General features: G+C 43.1%; 1 protein-coding gene across 1 annotated transcript in view; it reads left to right on the plus strand.

Moving 5' to 3' along the window:
- Positions 1–17,500, plus strand: part of LOC138948212 (uncharacterized) — a gene marked incomplete in the record, with an annotated part of 107,218 nt that overhangs the window by 2,391 nt on the left and 87,327 nt on the right. The window contains 2 exon segments of the mRNA XM_070319715.1: positions 47–224; positions 8,682–8,754. Of these exon segments, the coding sequence (XP_070175816.1) occupies positions 47–224; positions 8,682–8,754 (251 nt within the window).

Below are 17,500 nucleotides of genomic sequence, written 5' to 3' on the forward strand. Positions count from 1 at the left end.
GTCTTGTCTTGTCTTGTCTTCATGGTACTGTACTGTATCGTTACAGCGCTGAGTCGCCTAAAGGCCAAGAAAAAGTTGTGGTGTGTGCTAGACGAGAGTCGCGGTCAGCTGGTGTACCACAAATCAGAGGAGGACGCGCGCTGCAAGCCGCCCATGGGTCAGATAGAGCTCAGGGGCGCCGCCATCTCTCTTGACCTCGATAACCAGAACCAGTTCGTCATCATGTGAGTTTATAGCACACTTCTATCCGTCTGTCCGTCTGTCTGTCTGTCTGTCTGTCTGTCTGTCTGTCTGTCTGTCTCTCTTTCTCTCTCTCTCTCTCTCTCTCTCTCTCTCTCTCTCTCTCTCTCTCTCTCTCTCTCTCTCTCTGTCTCTGTAGTCTTGCAGCATCCTAGCTTAACACTTGCAAAGTTACAGCAATATGTCGCGTGTATGTGTGAACGAAATTTTTACTAGGCCGGAAGACCTTACTATACTATCAACTCCCTGAGATGGCAATTCTTATGCTAATCGAGACCACTCAATAAACAGAAAACGCAATGCATTCTGGATTTGGTATGCAAATGGCAGAGCTGCGAACAAAGACGACAACAACAACAACAACAAAACTACAACTACAACAACAGAAACTACATAAATATAAACATAAACAACAAAGAAAACAAAACAATACCTCCACATTATCACTCTGAACAACATAAACATCATCAACATATAAACATCATCAACATAAACATCATCAACATAAACATCATCAACATAAACATCATCAACATAAACATCATCAACATATAAACATCATCAACATAAACATCATCAACATAAACATCATCAACATAAACATCATCAACATAAACATCATCAACATAAACATCATCAATATAAACATCATCAACATAAACATCATCAACATAAACATCATCAATATAAACATCATCAATATAAACATCATCAATATAAACATCATCAATAGAAAAAAGAAAGTATTCAAAAAAGCGAGATATGGCAATTGTCATAATTATATAAATGTTTTCTCCCGGCAAAGAGGACATGTGCTGCATATACAACATCAGGGTTGTGTTTATGTGTTGTTTGTTTTTACTTAGCGTCCTTGACCTTGATATCATGGAGAACAATCTCTTGGGGGTAAAAACAGCGGCGTCTGCAAATCAGGCCGTCCAGCTGTCGTCAGATTGAATTGTCTCCTTTGGAGCAGATGGTTCTAGTCAAACCTTCCCTTCTCTATCTCCTCTTTCCCCTCCCGGACCCCCTTGCTGTGTATCTTTCTGTCTCTGTCTCTCTGTCTGTCCCTCTGTCTCTCTCTGTCTCTCTCTTTCTCTCCCCCCCCCCCTCTCTCTCTCCCCTCACATCGTGGTATGTTTCTCCCCCCCCCCCCCCCCCATCCGTCTTTCATTTTCCTTCATATCCCCTCCCCCTCCCCTTCAACGATTCATTGTATCTTTCCACCCCCCTCTCCCCCCTCTCCTTTCCCTATCTATCTTTTCATTCCCCTTCCAATATCCCATCTTCCTCGTCTATCCTATCTCCCTCTCCTTCCCCTATCTATCTTTTCATTCCCCTTCCAATATCCCATCTTCCTCATCTTTCCTATCTCCCTCTCCTTCCCCTCTAGAATTTCATTGTATCTCCCCTCGCGCTCCCCATCATCTGTCCATCTCTTCATTCCCCTTCATATCTCCCTTCTTCCTTCTCTCCTCAAACATCTTATTGTACTGTCTTTGTCTTTGCCCAGACCCCCCCCCCCCCCCCCTGCTCCAAACCTCTTTCCCCTATTCCCCATTTTTAATATTGATTGTGTCTAATAACACGGTTTTCTTTTTCGGCTTTTCCCCTTCCAACAGACTCAATTTAGCGATGAAAGAATTCATGAAGTAATAATAATAATAATTGTCAGTAAGTACTGGTGTCACATGACTGATGTGAACCAGTTGATTGGCTAATGGCGATGCGCTAAAACTGTTAGCGCACTCTTGGAGTGCGCTAACTTTTCCACAGAGCGTATTCTTACGCCCTTTACCTAAGCAAGACTGTGCTCTCATCCTCAGAATTAATTACTGACATGTAGCTTATATTCTCCACAATACCAAATGACCATAAATTCCCTACTTCTCAATTAAAGCAGAAGTGGGTTTTTTTCTGACAGATTGCATGTGCCTGTGCCACAGTGCGGCTGCCACTGATCTAAAAATACTGAGAAGCCGCTGGGTTTCATCTAATTCTCGCCGACTTGCATAGATTCTTCTCATCGTGTTAGTGGCATGTAGCTTATCATCCACATTACCAAATGATGAGTTAATATAAAATTCCCACCCGCTAGCAGAAAACACAAGTGTTATTCCGATAACGTACCAGCTAGACCAGTTTGGAAGACTGACTCGATCGACTCTGTCATACGTAGCCGCACTGACTACACTGAAATACGACTGCATCAGTTCAGTAAATGAATGGTTTCCGAATTATTATTTCAAGGCAAGAACAATCGTAATCGAAAACGTGTAGGGTTCAGAACGTTCTTACCATTATAAGACTTATTACCAGAGTGCCTCGTCCTTGCAGACTCAGTCAGTGCAGACTGCATGCAGTGGTTTGATTGCCCTAGCAGACGACATAAACCCCGCTCAGCAAATTAACATGTTGGGCAAATGTGAACGAAAAAACGATGGGGATATAATACGTGTAGGGTTCAGAGCATTCTTACCGTTCATATTTAGTATCAGACTCCCCGATGAATGAAGATACAACACGAAAATATGCCACATTTGTTTTGAAAATGTGCGAACCGTCGAGTCCCGCGGCTTCGAGTCAATTCAAGGGGAGTCACTCCGCACAGTCAATCCGTCGAAGCTCGACTGGAGGTTTCGAATCGCAAATAATGAAGAGCACAGCCCTTTCTCCGAGTTCAAATGAGGTCTCTCTGAAAGATCATCACTGTTCAGATTAACGCTACACTGGAATTTACCAACAGAAATTAAAATGCGTGTGACGAAAGCACGACACACTTGAGACACCCCACACAAAAGTAGATCTTTACTGTACACGACCTGACCACACAGTTATGCCTATTCAAATGCGCGTTGCAAAATGTGCGCTTGGAATTTTCTTTTTTCTATGGCGGTACTGACAATATCGTTATTGAAACAATCCCAGTGCACTAAGGGATTTATAGAGCAAATCTCGAAAATAATTATTGAACTCAGCGCTATGCGCTTCGTTCAATAATGAATTTTCTCGATTTGCTCTATAAATCCCTTAGTGCACTGGGATGTCTCAATAACTTAAATAATAATAATAAATAACTTTTCTATAGCGCGAGTCCCATCAATTGGCTCCAGGCGCTTTACACTTACAGATTCATTATAGAATAAACTAGCACAAATCAACAAGCATACAAAGCATACATTTAACTGAGCATGAGACATAACACCAAGATCCCAGTGAAGTGAAATCATAGTCGACTGATTGTCAAAGCGCGTAATGCGATCATTCACGCGCAGAGTCACGCGCATGTGTTGTTTAGGAATCGATTGAGCGTGTAGGCTACCTGATCGGGCACAATGAGAACAGAACATGCTCATTTGGGTCACAGGGGATGGTGGTGGTGGTGGTGGTGGTGGTGGTGGTGGTGGTGTTGGCGATAGTAGAACGGGGTGTGTGTTTAGGATTAGAAAAAAAGGCTGGCAAGGCCAGGGTTTTGGCACCAACCCAGTCTAATAAAGAAGCACCACATGCGGGTTGCTGAGATAAGACGAAGTTATTTTTAGTTTTGGTGACCCGAATCTTTAAGAAATTGTTTAGAGGCTATACGTCGTAAATATGATTGTACCGTATTAACCTTTGTATGTGCTCGTGTCAGCATCCTGATCAATATGTCGCCATGTCTCTGCTAACACTTCTCAAAAATAAAAACTGTTTTTATATATTTTTTTTTTATATATATTTTTCCCCCATGGTTCATTCATCATATGACATAACTTTTAAGCAAAATATAACCATAAGATTATTGATAAAAAGCAAAAATGTAGACGACCACCTTTAATTTCGGCATGCATCTTTTTTATAAGGATGCTTCTTTTTCCTGCACAAGCCTGGAAAGAAGTGCAGCGTTGTGCGTGATAGCTTACACACAGTGTGGGGGGGGGCCTTAACGTCCTCACAGGGAATTAATGTCCTGTTAGGGACATGTATGTGGTTATATGTACAGAGCATGCGTGATAGATGTGGTTTTAACTGTGCGTGGTATCTGAGAGAAGGAAGTTTTCTTTATATACAGAGTACAGAACATGCGTGATAGATGTGGTTTTAATTGTGCGTGGTAGCCGAGAGAATGAAGTTTTCTTTATATACAGAGTACAGAACATGCGTGATAGATGTGGTTTTAACTGTGCGTGGTATCTGAGAGAAGGAAGTTTTCTTTATATACAGAGTACAGAACATGCGTGATAGATGTGGTTTTAATTGTGCGTGGTAGCCGAGAGAATGAAGTTTTCTTTATATACAGAGTACAGAACATGCGTGATAGATGTGGTTTTAATTGTGCGTGGTAGCCGAGAGAATGAAGTTTTCTTTATATACAGAGTACAGAACATGCGTGATAGATGTGGTTTTAATTGTGCCTGGTAGCCGAGAGAATGAAGTTTTCTTTATATACAGAGTACAGAACATGCGTGATAGATGTGGTTTTAATTGTGCGTGGTAGCTGACAGAAGGAAGTTTTCTTTATATACAGAGTACAGAACATGCGTGATAGATGTGGTTTTAATTGTGCGTGGTAGCTGACAGAAGGAAGTTTTCTTTATATACAGAGTACAGAACATGCGTGATAGATGTGGTTTTAATTGTGCGTGATACGGGCCCAGCTGTTACCGCCAGGCTGACTCAGCGAACACGCTACGGTCACGTTGGTTATTGCTGAGTGCGTGGTCCCACATGGCCCCGCCATGTCTCGCTCTACTGTGTGAATCATAGCAATAAACTGTATGGATGTTGCCTGACTATTCATCTTTTGGGTGACATAATTGATTGTGTGTGGTGGGCGTAATGAAATAACGCACTCGTGCACGCACATACTTACACATCAACAACAACAACAAAAACAACAACAACAACAACAACAACAACAACAACAACAACAATAACAACAACTAAACCACAACATCAATAACAACGCCATCACAATCAAACAGATCAACAACAACACCGAACTTCTTTCTTTCATCATAAGACCTGATTTTCTCATATTTGTAGTATAAAAAGGGGTTCCACTGCATGATAGATTTGATGAGACTCTGATGTAGCAGTGCTGTACATGGCGATATAGGAGTGAATGAACTGCATGTTAGATTTGTAGAGGCGATGATGTTGCAGCGCTCCTCACAATGTTCGAGAGAACGAGTGAATGTGGGCAGAACATAGTGCGTGAGGCAAAAATAGAATTGCTTGCTGTTGCTGTTTACGGTCAGAGAGGTCAGGGAGGTCACAGCTGGTGCCCGTATAAGGTCAAGTGGGGCCATTCTGGCACAGTTGTATATGAACATGTATCCACACTGTATACACTGTATGCTAAATTGCATGCGCGAAATATATTTTCTCTGAATATTGATTTAAATAAAGCAGGCAGGCAGGCAGGCTTGGCCTGGTGCGTGTGCATTTTCATGCGGCAGCAGTTTTAGTGTTCCAGCGTCGCGGACGACGCTGGTATCTGTGGTCGGGAAAGACTTTCCACGAATTTGCCACAGGGCGCCGCCATGTTTTCTGTGCTCGACTGCGAGCAGACCACGGGCACATTACACCCAAAATTCTTGTAGGCATACACAGACGCAACAAAGCATATACAGACAATAACACCCACAACACTTCAACTGCATATGAAAGGAATAAAAATAAATCCGCAAATCAGTCGCGCACAATACACCAGTTAGAAAAACAAGGAGTACCAAAGCGGCGTGCAGAAACTAAACTGACTCGGAGACTGAGAAGAAACATTTATCACACGATGTGGATAGCAAACATTAAAATAAAACAGATAAGTCAAGCAAAAAATAAACACAAATATCGAAAACACAATAAACAAAGGTAAAGAAAACAAAAAGAGATGCTTGCCGACAGTCAGTGTGTGTGTGCGTGGTTTGCCGTGTGCGTCAGTGGGGTGTGTGTGTGTGTGTGTGTGTGTGTGTGTGTGTGTGTGTGTGTGTGTGTGTGTGTGTGTGTGTGTGTGTGTGTGTGTGTGTGTGTGTGTGCGTGCGCGTGCATGCGTGCGTAGGCTACGTTCTTGCGTGTGTGCGTTCGAATGAGAAAGAAGAGAGAGAGAGGATTGAACAATGAGGTCACGTTCTCTGTCACATGAATACATATACACACACTGAAGGCTACTTCGGACACGAACACTTGCCAACAACTGTGGTTGGACATGCTTTTGAAATGTAATATTTTTTCGACATGATTTCTGGACATACGAATCCCGCTGTGTTGCCTACTGATGTTGCGAATGATGAAGGTTTTGAGTTGACTGACCTTGAGGAGGGATTGCATCAGGCGTTTATCGTCTCAAATTATATCCTTGCTACTTTTCAGGAGTCAACTATTGCCATTCATGGTAACTTGGATAGTCAATGTTTTTATTTGTTTGATTCCCATCAAAGAAACAGAAATGGTAACCATTCTTCAAATGGCGCTGCAGTTTTGATGTCATCAAGTTAATTCCTTTGCAGAATTGATTGATTTTCTCAAAAGCCATTATCAATGTGTTTATCAATTAACACCTGTTCATTTCTGTCCAACTGCAATGCAAACTCAATGTGGAGGAAACAAGGATTCATTACAAACAAGTCATCCCTGTACATCAACAGATTTATGTACCTCAATCAATACTGCTAGTATGAGTGACAGGAATCTAAAAGAAAAAACAACCAAACGCAAATGTACTACTACTTCTACGACTCGTTTGAATGTAAAACAGAAATGTAACACTATCTGTGACAATGACGGTTCTACGACTCGTTTGAAGGACAGTATAGATCGAACCTTAACCCACAACTACGACAATTTGTGTCAGACTTTTTTGAACAGGAAAATATGCCTCTGTTCAACAGTAACCAAAACATGGAAGATGTTTTTGAAACTTTACAGAAATGTAACACTAGCCTATCTGTGACAATGTTGCTTTTGAATTGAACCCACATTTGTTGAACAGGAGAGAATGTTCCTGTTCAACAGTGCCCAAAACACTGAATCTGACGTTTTTGAATCTTTTCTGTCATCTAACTGAATCTGACGTTTTTGAATCTTTTCTGTCATCTAACCCAATTGCTCATGACTTCATCGATCTTGAACATGCCTACTTTTCAAAGAAAGACAGACAAAAGCGAAATCTGCATGTTAGCCATCTGCCTGAAATGGTCAATGCACTTTTGTAAAATTGTCACAGCTGTTATGCACTTTTGTGAAATGGTCAGTGCTGTTGTGCACTTATGCAAAACTTGGTGCTGTGCTGTTAACATATTTTGTTCAAATGTTTAGTGCAACTTGCTACTATATAATCGCTGTATGCGCTTTGTGGTAATAATGCACTGTTGTGAAAAGTTTGCGCTAAATGTTGGCACTATGCATCATTGTTGGAGCACCCTCCTGTAGATGCACCATGCTGAAAAATGTACTTATGAATCAAGCATTGACTGAAATAAACAATTTATATATCCAGCACAACATGCAATTCATTAACTTTTGACCCTAACCTTTAACACTTCCCAAAATAAATCTTTGGTGGACATTGCATCGACGCTGTTCATTTTGAATGAACATTTTTCTTGTTGGTTTGTGGTGTGTGTGTGTGTGTGTGTGTGTGTGTGTGTGTGGGCGTGTGTGTGTGTGTGAGTTGGGGGGGTGGGGGTGGAGGGGTATAATATATATGTGAGCGTAAGCGTGCGTCTGTGTGTGTGTGTGTGTGTGTGTGTGTGTGTATGCGTGTGTGTGTGTGTGTGTATGCATGTGTGTGTGTATGTGTGTATGTGTGTGTGTCTCTCTCTCTCTCTCTCTCTCTCTCTCTCTCTCTCTCTCTCTCTCTCTCTCTCTCTCTGTTTTTTTTTATTTCTGTTCGCCTGTGTCAGTCTTTCTATTAGTTTGTGTGTGTAGCCGTTTCTGCAAAGAATGAAAGAACGAAACCCTTTACGGCAGACTGGTTGACTGGTTGATTGATAAACTGATTGGTTGACTGGTTGATTGATAAACTGATTGGTTGACTGGTTGATTGATAAACTGATTGGTTGACTGGTTGATTGATAAACTGATTGGTTGACTGGTTGATTGATAAACTGATTGGTTGACTGGTTGATTGATAAACTGATTGGTTGACTGGTTGATTGATAAACTGATTGGTTGACTGGTGATCTTATTTCTTACTGGTGGACTGTTTCTGAGAGGACGGTTAAAGGTTGATTGATTAACTGACTGGTTGATTGATAAAGCTGACAGGTTGGTTGATAAACTGACTGGTTGGTTGATAAACTGACAGGTTGGTTGATAAACTGACTGGTTGGTTGATAAACTGACAGGTTGGTTGATAAACTGACAGGTTGATCGATAAACTGACTGGTTGGTTGATAAACTGAATGGTTGGTTGATAAACTGAATGGTTGGTTGATAAACTGAATGGTTGACTGTTTCAGAGAGGACAGCAAAGAGGTGTACCTCACTGCAGAGAACCACGAGTCTATGATGATCTGGCTGATGGCGCTACAGGTGCGTTTGTCTGTGTGTCCGTCTCTATGTTCGCCTGTGTGTCCGCCTGTGTGTTCGTCTATGTTTACGTCTGCGTGTCTGTCTGTGTGTGCGTCTGCGTGTCCGTCTGCGTGTCCGTCCATCTGTCTGTGTATTTGTGTGTAAGAATATATCATTGTCTGTTATCCTTAGTGTGCTTGTCTGTATGTCTGTCTGCAAATCTGTCTGTATGTCTGCCTGCTTGCCTATCTGTCTGTCTGTCTGTCTGTCTGTTTTTCTGAGTTTGTTTGTCTATATTATATGTATGTATGTCTCCCTGTCTGTCTGTCCGCAAGTCTGTTTGTCTGTTTACCTGAGTTTGTTTGTCTATATTATATGTCTGTGTCAGTGTCTCTCTGTCTGCTGTGTCCCTGTCTGTCTGTCCGCGAGTCTGTTTGTCTGTTTACCTGAGTTTGTTTGTCTATATTATATGTCTGTGTGTCCGCAAGTCTGCCAGTAATTCTGGTTTTTTTTCTGGATGCCTGGCTGTGAACTGAAAGTGTCTGTTTAGTTTCAGCTTCAGTCGTTCTCTCTCTCTCTCTCTGGCTCTCGCCTTCGTTTCCCTTCTAGCTTTATCTCTCTGTAGCATACTGGTGTACATGTGTTGTGGGTGTGTTTTGCCCAGTAGCTATAGTGACACGCTATCGAACCACAACACAGCCTGTTCTTTCTGCCTTACTTTCAATGGTAGCCCCGAGCGAAGGTAGACACGCGGTGTGTGAATAGTGCTACAAATCATGACTTGGAACAAACCCATCTCTTGTTTGCGTGGGTGAATGGTTGCCTAGCCCCCCCCCCCCCCCAATAAATGAATAAATAACCAGTCAAACTAACAATCACACACATACACACACGCACACACGACCACAACAACAACAACAACAACAACAACAACGACGACAACAACAACAACAACAACAACAACGACGACAACAACAACAACAACAACAACAACAACAACAACAACAACAACAACAACAACAACAACTGGGACACGGATGTCGCGCACGAGAAAGTGTACACCAAGCACTGGGTAGGACTGGTTGTAATTGAGCTTTGTTATTTCCACTATCCGATCCAGCGCTTGGGTCCCACCTAGTAGCGGTCCCACCTAGTAGCGGACTTTCTCGCGGCCACCACCTCTGATTTACAGGTCTATATTCAATCTAGGCTGGTTGCAACTGCTTTATCTCTCTCATCGCTTTCTATCGCTCTACCCTTTCTTTCAACACACTGAGCAAGTCACTCGTCGTTTTCTATCGCTCTACCCTCTCTGTCAACACACCGAGCAAGTCACTCGTCGTTTTCTGTTGCTCTACCCTTTCTGTCAACACACTGAGCAAGACACTCATCGCTTTCTATCGCTCTACCCTTTCTTTCAACACACTGAGCAAGTCACTCGTCGTTTTCTATCGCTCTACCCTCTCTGTCAACACACCGAGCAAGTCACTCGTCGTTTTCTGTTGCTCTACCCTTTCTGTCAACACACTGAGCAAGACACTCATCGTTTTCTGTTGCTCTACCCTTTTTGTCAACATACTGTGCAAGTCACTCATCGTTTTCTGTTGCTCTACCCTTTCTGTCAACACACTGAGCAAGTCACTCGTCGTTTTCTATCGCTCTACCCTCTCTGTCAACACACCGAGCAAGTCACTCGTCGTTTTCTGTTGCTCTACCCTTTCTGTCAACACACTGAGCAAGACACTCGTCGTTTTCTGTTGCTCTACCCTTTCTGTCAACACACTGAGCAAGACACTCATCGTTTTCTGTTGCTCTACCCTTTTTGTCAACATACTGTGCAAGTCACTCATCGTTTTCTGTTGCTCTACCCTTTCTGTCAACATGCTGTGCAAGACACAAACGTGCATACGCTTTGCTGACTTCGTTTTTTCAAGCAAAAGACGTCAAGGTTTAGATTGAAGGGTTTGTATCAATGTGAAGCTTGATGTTTCAAGAAATAGCCTTAACACAAGATCCCACCATCAGCGTCTAGCTCACAATCTGTCAATATTACAACCTGGCAACCACCATAATACACACCGCTTGAACTGTTCAAAGAACAACTTTCACTGTACACGATTTGTCGTGCGTACAGACCCGTGTTTCCTGTGTCATATATCAGACAGGCTGTGCGCGTGTGTGTGTGTGTGTGTGTGTGTTCAGTGTGCATGCGCAGGCGTAGGTGTGTGTGTGATTGTTTGTGAGCGCTCTCGGGTTACTCTGGGCTTAAAACTTAAAACTACCATCTTTCAGATGTTTGAATTAGCAGCAGTTAACACGTATACCAATCACCGAAACGAAAACTGCACTTTGCTGCTCATGCATTTATAAAGTCAGACAAAAACAGGGAAGGTAAATGTGTTCGTGTATTCAGCCAACCGTAAAACCCAAAAATTATTCATGCGTGACAATTTCCCCTGCAGCCTAGGCTCTTCATAAGACACTTGGCAGCTGTCATGATGTTTTGGAGTCAGTGAAGCGTGTCGTACGTTGCATAATGCATGTCATGCGTGTATATAATTAATGTACAGGAGAATTTATGTTACACATGGAGCACTCTCTTGTGTGCTGTCACAAAATGGCTCCCCAAACACACTCAGGTGAAGAGAATTATGAATTGGTGTTATGTTTGTGTTGGTGCGTACTTTGAGAAAACATGAGTCGAATTTTTTTCCTGAAAATAATTGTCACAAATACACATTCCTGTGTACTGCCACAAAGCACACTTGAGTCGAAAGATTGGTGAATGCGTGATAGTTTTGTGTTCGTGTCTGTTGTTTGAAAAGAGGAATTTTTGCCTGAAAGAATTGTGACACTTGCATACTTTAGTTTATTGTCACAAAATTACCCTCAAAACACATTGAACTTTGATTTGCTAGGATTTAGAATGGGTGTGAGTTTCGTGCCCATCTCAAATCTCTGTTTTTAGAAGAAGAAAAAAACACAATAGATTTTGTTTCTGAAAAGAATGGTAAGAGGAACATACATACTTGGATTACTGTCACAAAAGTGCTCATGAAACCGACTTAAGTGTAAAGAATTTTGAATGTATATTATTCTTGTGTTGGTGGAAGTGTGTTTTTTAGAAAACATCAGATGATTTTTATTTTTTTGACATAGGGTTATGCGTACCCTTGCATTCTGTGACAAATCAACATGGAAGCCATTTAACGTTTATTAGAGAGGGTTTATAATGAGTGATTGTGTGTGTCAATGCACCGTTCAATGCCTCTCTTTCCACGTTGGACACCACATCCCATTGGCCGTTGCAATAAACATACCGGACTAATACATATTTTATGCTAATATGAAAAATTAAGAGCAGATTTTTCTTTTATGAATATGCAAAGCGAACAATATTATGAGTTATTTCTAATATGCTGACTGTTAGCAAATGATAACAGGCATGTCGAGAAAAAAGATATCAAGCATGAGCCTTTTAGGCGAATGCTGATATCGTTTGTGAGACATGTCTGTTATCATTTGCTAACAGTCCGCATATTAGAAATAACGGTTTTATTACCGTTTAATTCGACCAAAACAAATTTCGAAGCGACCCCGCGAATTAGACAGAACAGCCAATGGAAACTTGAGCGCTCCTACCTGATTATGCCTGTCACTGTGTCAGTCAAAGAATTCTCGTGACCTGGGTCAGCCAATCAGAGTAATACTCCTGACGTGATGAATATTCACAGATCAAATGCGTTTGACACACAACAATCTCACAAGATAAACCATGTTCAACATGCGTTTCGGTTGCTTCGCTTTTTCTTGTTGAATAGAGAGCGACAGATTTAGAACCGACTCAAGACGGATGGGAAATGATGTAAAGATACATTCTACGTAACGCGAGTGACGCAATTTCACTTGATTTTCCGAACTTAGGTAATTTAGATTCAAGTGAGCGGGTCGGCATTTCACACTCAGAGGATGGGCGGTACCTTGCTGTTCCGTAAAGCACCCACCGACAAAACTCGCTTATCGGTATTTTTTTTTAGATAAAGAGAATATTATCTGACAGCATTTGAAGTGTCCTTCTGTAGAATAAATCACGCTGATATTGTTGATTTACATTTTTACTTTGTTTTGTCAATTTTTAGCTTGATATACAAAAAGGGTCCCTGCCTGAACGTTATAACATTTAACAGGTCACCTAGAATCCGTCCTGATTGGTCAAAAAGCCATATGGGGCACTGAATTGGTAATAAATTAGCATAAACTACGCCATATGAAAGGGATAGCCCTCACAGAAGACTGCAGTTAGAAATTGAACATCTGCTCTGTTCGCTTATTGTGTGACCCTCCGTCCCCTTAAAGTCACTTGGTTTTCTCGCGTAATGCAGTGCATGCGTGCATGTAGCCTGTGACCGTTGTGACCGTTGTGACCGTTGCAAATGTTCCACATGTACTATACGTCTTGTCCTTGTTTGATGAATATTAACACCTGCAATATCTTCACACAACCTGAATCAGTGAACCAGGCTGAATAATATTTAATTATATCGTCTGAAGAGCTGCTGATTTAGAATCAACGTGCAACAGAGAGGAAATGACGTAATGGTAGATGACATGAAAGAAGGGACGCTCGTTGATTTGATCTTACCGGAAGTATACTGAAGGGGTGTTCATCTTCTTCTGCGTTCCGTTCCTGATCTTAATTATACTCTCGTTATGGCGAGACGTTCACGTGCCACACTGTTTTTGTGTTGTTGTTGTTGTTGTTGTTGTTGTTGTTGTTGTTGTTGTTGTTGTTGTTGTTGTTGTTGTTGTCCGTTGAGAGCATGCACTGAATGCTGACCGTGTGACATACAGCATAATCCCCATCCATGCTTAGCCCTCCTCGAACTGACCCTGACAGGATGAATATGAATCAGAGCCGTCTATTCCCGGCCCCGTTAATACAACACTTTCGATGCATTAATGGCGGACACGTCCACATCTAAACCAGACCGGCAGCTGAGTGTGACAGAAGCTTTGCATTAATGGCGGACACGTCCACATCTAAACCAGACCGGCAGCTGAGTGTGACAGAAGCTTTGCATTAATGGCGGAAACGTCCACATCTAAACCAGCCCGACAGCTGAGTGTGACAGAAGCTTTGCATTAATGGCGGACACGTCCACACCCAAACCAGACCGGCAGTTGAGTGTGACAGAAGCTTTGCATTAATGGCGGACACGTCCACATCTAAACCAGCCCGACAGCTGAGTGTGACAGAAGCTTTGCATTAATGGCGGACACGTCCACACCCAAACCAGACCGGCAGTTGAGTGTGACAGGAGCTTTGCATTAATGGCGGACACGTCCACATCCAAACCAGCCCGACAGCTGAGTGTGACAGGAGCTTTGCATTAATGGCGGACACGTCCACATCCAAACCAGCCCGACAGCTGAGTGTGACAGGAGCTTTGCATTAATGGTGGACACGTCCACATCTAAACCAGCCCGACAGCTGAGTGTGACAGAAGCTTTGCATTAATGGCGGAAACGTCCACATCTAAACCAGCCCGACAGCTGAGTGTGACAGGAGCTTTGCATTAATGGCGGACACGTCCACATCCAAACCAGCCCGACAGCTGAGTGTGACAGGAGCTTTGCATTAATGGCGGACACGTCCACACCCAAACCAGACCGGCAGTTGAGTGTGACAGAAGCTCTGGTCAGCTTCCGCTGCTGTTGACATACTATGCGTCGCCCTAGGCCCACTGCTGTTGACATACTATACGCCGCCCTAGGCCCACTGATGTTGACATACAATGCGTCGGCCTAGGCCCACTGCTGTTGACAAACTATGCGTCGCCCTAGGCCCACTGCTGTTGACATACTATGCGTCGGCCTAGGCCCACTGCTGTTGACATACTATGCGTCGCCCTAGGCCCACTGCTGTTGACATACAATGCGTCGGCCTAGGCCACACCATGGCTGGAACACAAAACGTCATCAGGACATACATTATATCCTCCCCGGTCGTCCGCCTGAGTCTAATGCGATCTGCTCTGACGTGTGGCAGTTACTTCCCCTGCCTTGACCTTGACCCTGCTCCGTCCTTCATCTCTATGTGTCTCCTGGCTGCTAGCCTGCCATACGTCACCCAAAATAGATGACACATGCACTGTAGTTTGATGATAGGCAAGATCAGGTACGACACGGACATTTTGTTTTTAAAGAGAAACAAAAGTTTTTCAAAATCAACCAGAGCGAGAGAGAGAGAGAGAGAGAGAGAGAGAGAGAGAGAGAGAGAGAGAGAGAGAGAGAGAGAGAGAGAGAGAGAGAGAGAGATGATGATGATAATTAGTTTTAACGTCCTCTTAGAACCAATTGGCCTATCTTGGGACAGGTAGAGTTGATATGCTTTATGGGGGGACAGGACACTGGACAGACATGCAAACAGAGAACACATATGATCGTGTTATAGATCTGGAAGTCTGTTGTTGCGATATTTCAAAATGGGGATGGAAGTAAAGATTTTGTTGGGGTTGTTGCCATAGTGTACGCGAAATATAGTTGGAGTGGAGCGGTTTTGTAGGCTTATTTGCCTTTTATTTATGTAAAATATTTTTCAGACTTTTGGATAATGCCAAAATAATGTAATAAATAACTGGCTGAATAAGTATATAAATACATAACTAGAAACATAAAAAAAGAGAGAGAGAGAGAGGCAGAGACAGAGAGACAGAGACAGAGGACAGAGAGAGGCAGAGACAGAGAGACAGAGACAGAGGACAGAGAGAGACAGAGAGAGAGGCAGAGACAGAAACAGAGACAGAGACAGAGACGGAGACGGAGACACATAGACACATAGAGACAGGGGGAGAGAAGGAGAGAGAGAGAGAGAGAGAGAGAGAGAGAGAGAGAGAGAGAGAGAGAGAGAGAGAGAGAGAGAGAGAGAGAGAGAGAGAGAGAGACATGAAGACAGAGACAGGGAGAGAGAGAGAAAGAGAGCTAGACAGACAGACAGAGACTAAGGGGCCAAGGTCGATGGTTAGGTCCCCTCTATCACAGAAGAGGACGGATGCCCGAGGCCTTAGGTTGTTTGTTAAGATGGATGACACATCTCTGACTGATTGGTGTTGTCCATCTTTCCGCCATTCCCCTCAACACACACGCACCACTAGGCAGGTAAACACGCTGTCTGTGGCAGGTAGGTGCTTGACAAAATAGTATGTACATTTGCACATTTCAGTTTGTATCTATCGCTATCACGTTTGAATCCGTTATACGAACTGTGGGCTGATGTGGTGAGGAACTGTGGGCTGATGTGGTAAGGAACTGCAATAGATCTGAGCTAACTCACTCGCAACGAACCACTGCTATCGCAGTGGTCCCATGCACACCACTTCCCCACGAACCACTGCGATAGCAGTGTTTGACCTTTGGATTTTTTTTAGCTCAATGACGTCAATTTTTGTACGAAAATAGAGAGGCTGGCTCTCAAGTTTAACCAATCGTCTGCAAATTACCAAGCTAGTTTCACTTCTGTCTGCTGTAGAACGATGACGCGAGGTTTGATTTCGTACTCGCTGGCTTTGTGCAAATTTGCAAAACAATGGCGTCTACCAGTACGACACGTGCTGAAACACTGCTATCGCAGTGGTTCGTGGGGAAGTGGTGTGCAAGCCGCCCGTATGTCCATGAGCGAGTTTTAGCGTCAACTAAGGTGACTCGAGTCGAACCGGAGGTCGCAAAAACTCGGTCCGGAACGACTGGAGTGACGTCACCGGTTAACCAACTTTCAACCATGCTTCCTGCGTAGGGTCTCTCCAGTTCCAAGATGGCTGCCAAGGCGAGGTGAGAAACTTCTGCAAATATTTTTTGACAAAGTTACGGATTGTGAGAAGACATTTGTTGTAAATCATTTAGCCTTTCAAAAATTAAGGATACTGGGTTGGATACTGTCTTGGTTTTAATGCATTTTATTTTAGCAGTGATGTTTATTTTGGGAAGAAATGAGGTCAACAGGAGTTTGGGTGCGATTTCGGCTCAAATGTACTTTAATAGCGCCCTGAACTTTTACCCGGCTGTTTTGCGCTCGATTTTCACGCTCACTTCTTCATTGACGTTCGAATCGATAGTTCGATGTTTTGGCATTACATTCACATCAACAATAAAACAGTACTGCTTGTTCATCATCGTCGTCCATCAACTCTCCACAACAGTAAATCCGTAACGCGCTTGTCGCCATCTTGTTGCAAGGGACGCGACTGGACACAACCCAACAGCGTTTCCGCGAAGAAAAAAACCAGACATGCGCAGTGACCCTACCGTAGCTCAACCCTGTTCCTCGCGAAAACTCGCTCCATGTGAGTGAGTAAACCACGCGAATTTGAAGTGATGGCCCTGCGTTCAGCGTAATTTTGATGCCAGAAAAAGGGTTATTTATACCCCCCACCTAAATCAGCTATTTTCTAAGTGAAAACACTTGAAACTTTGCACTGAAGGGCATCAACATATCAACAGTAAATCCTGAAAGTTTCAAATATCTGTGTTGAGTACTTCTTCAGTAATGATTTTTTACCAACTAATACAAATGGCCAGTATACAGTGGAAAGCATAGGAAAAATCGCACAGTAGGGAGTGCTGCACGAGAAAGTGACCACCCAAACGGGAGCCAGCCGCAGTGATGATTGGTTGAAACTGAGATGTGTTGTGATTTCAACGAATCAGACCCCGCAGTTTGTTCTCTCCCGTTTGGGTGGCACCTTCTTTCGGTTTGTGGACCTCAGCCCAG

Source organism: Littorina saxatilis, linkage group LG15 (assembly GCF_037325665.1).
Source record: "Littorina saxatilis isolate snail1 linkage group LG15, US_GU_Lsax_2.0, whole genome shotgun sequence".
Taxonomy (NCBI): Eukaryota; Metazoa; Mollusca; class Gastropoda; order Littorinimorpha; family Littorinidae; genus Littorina; species Littorina saxatilis.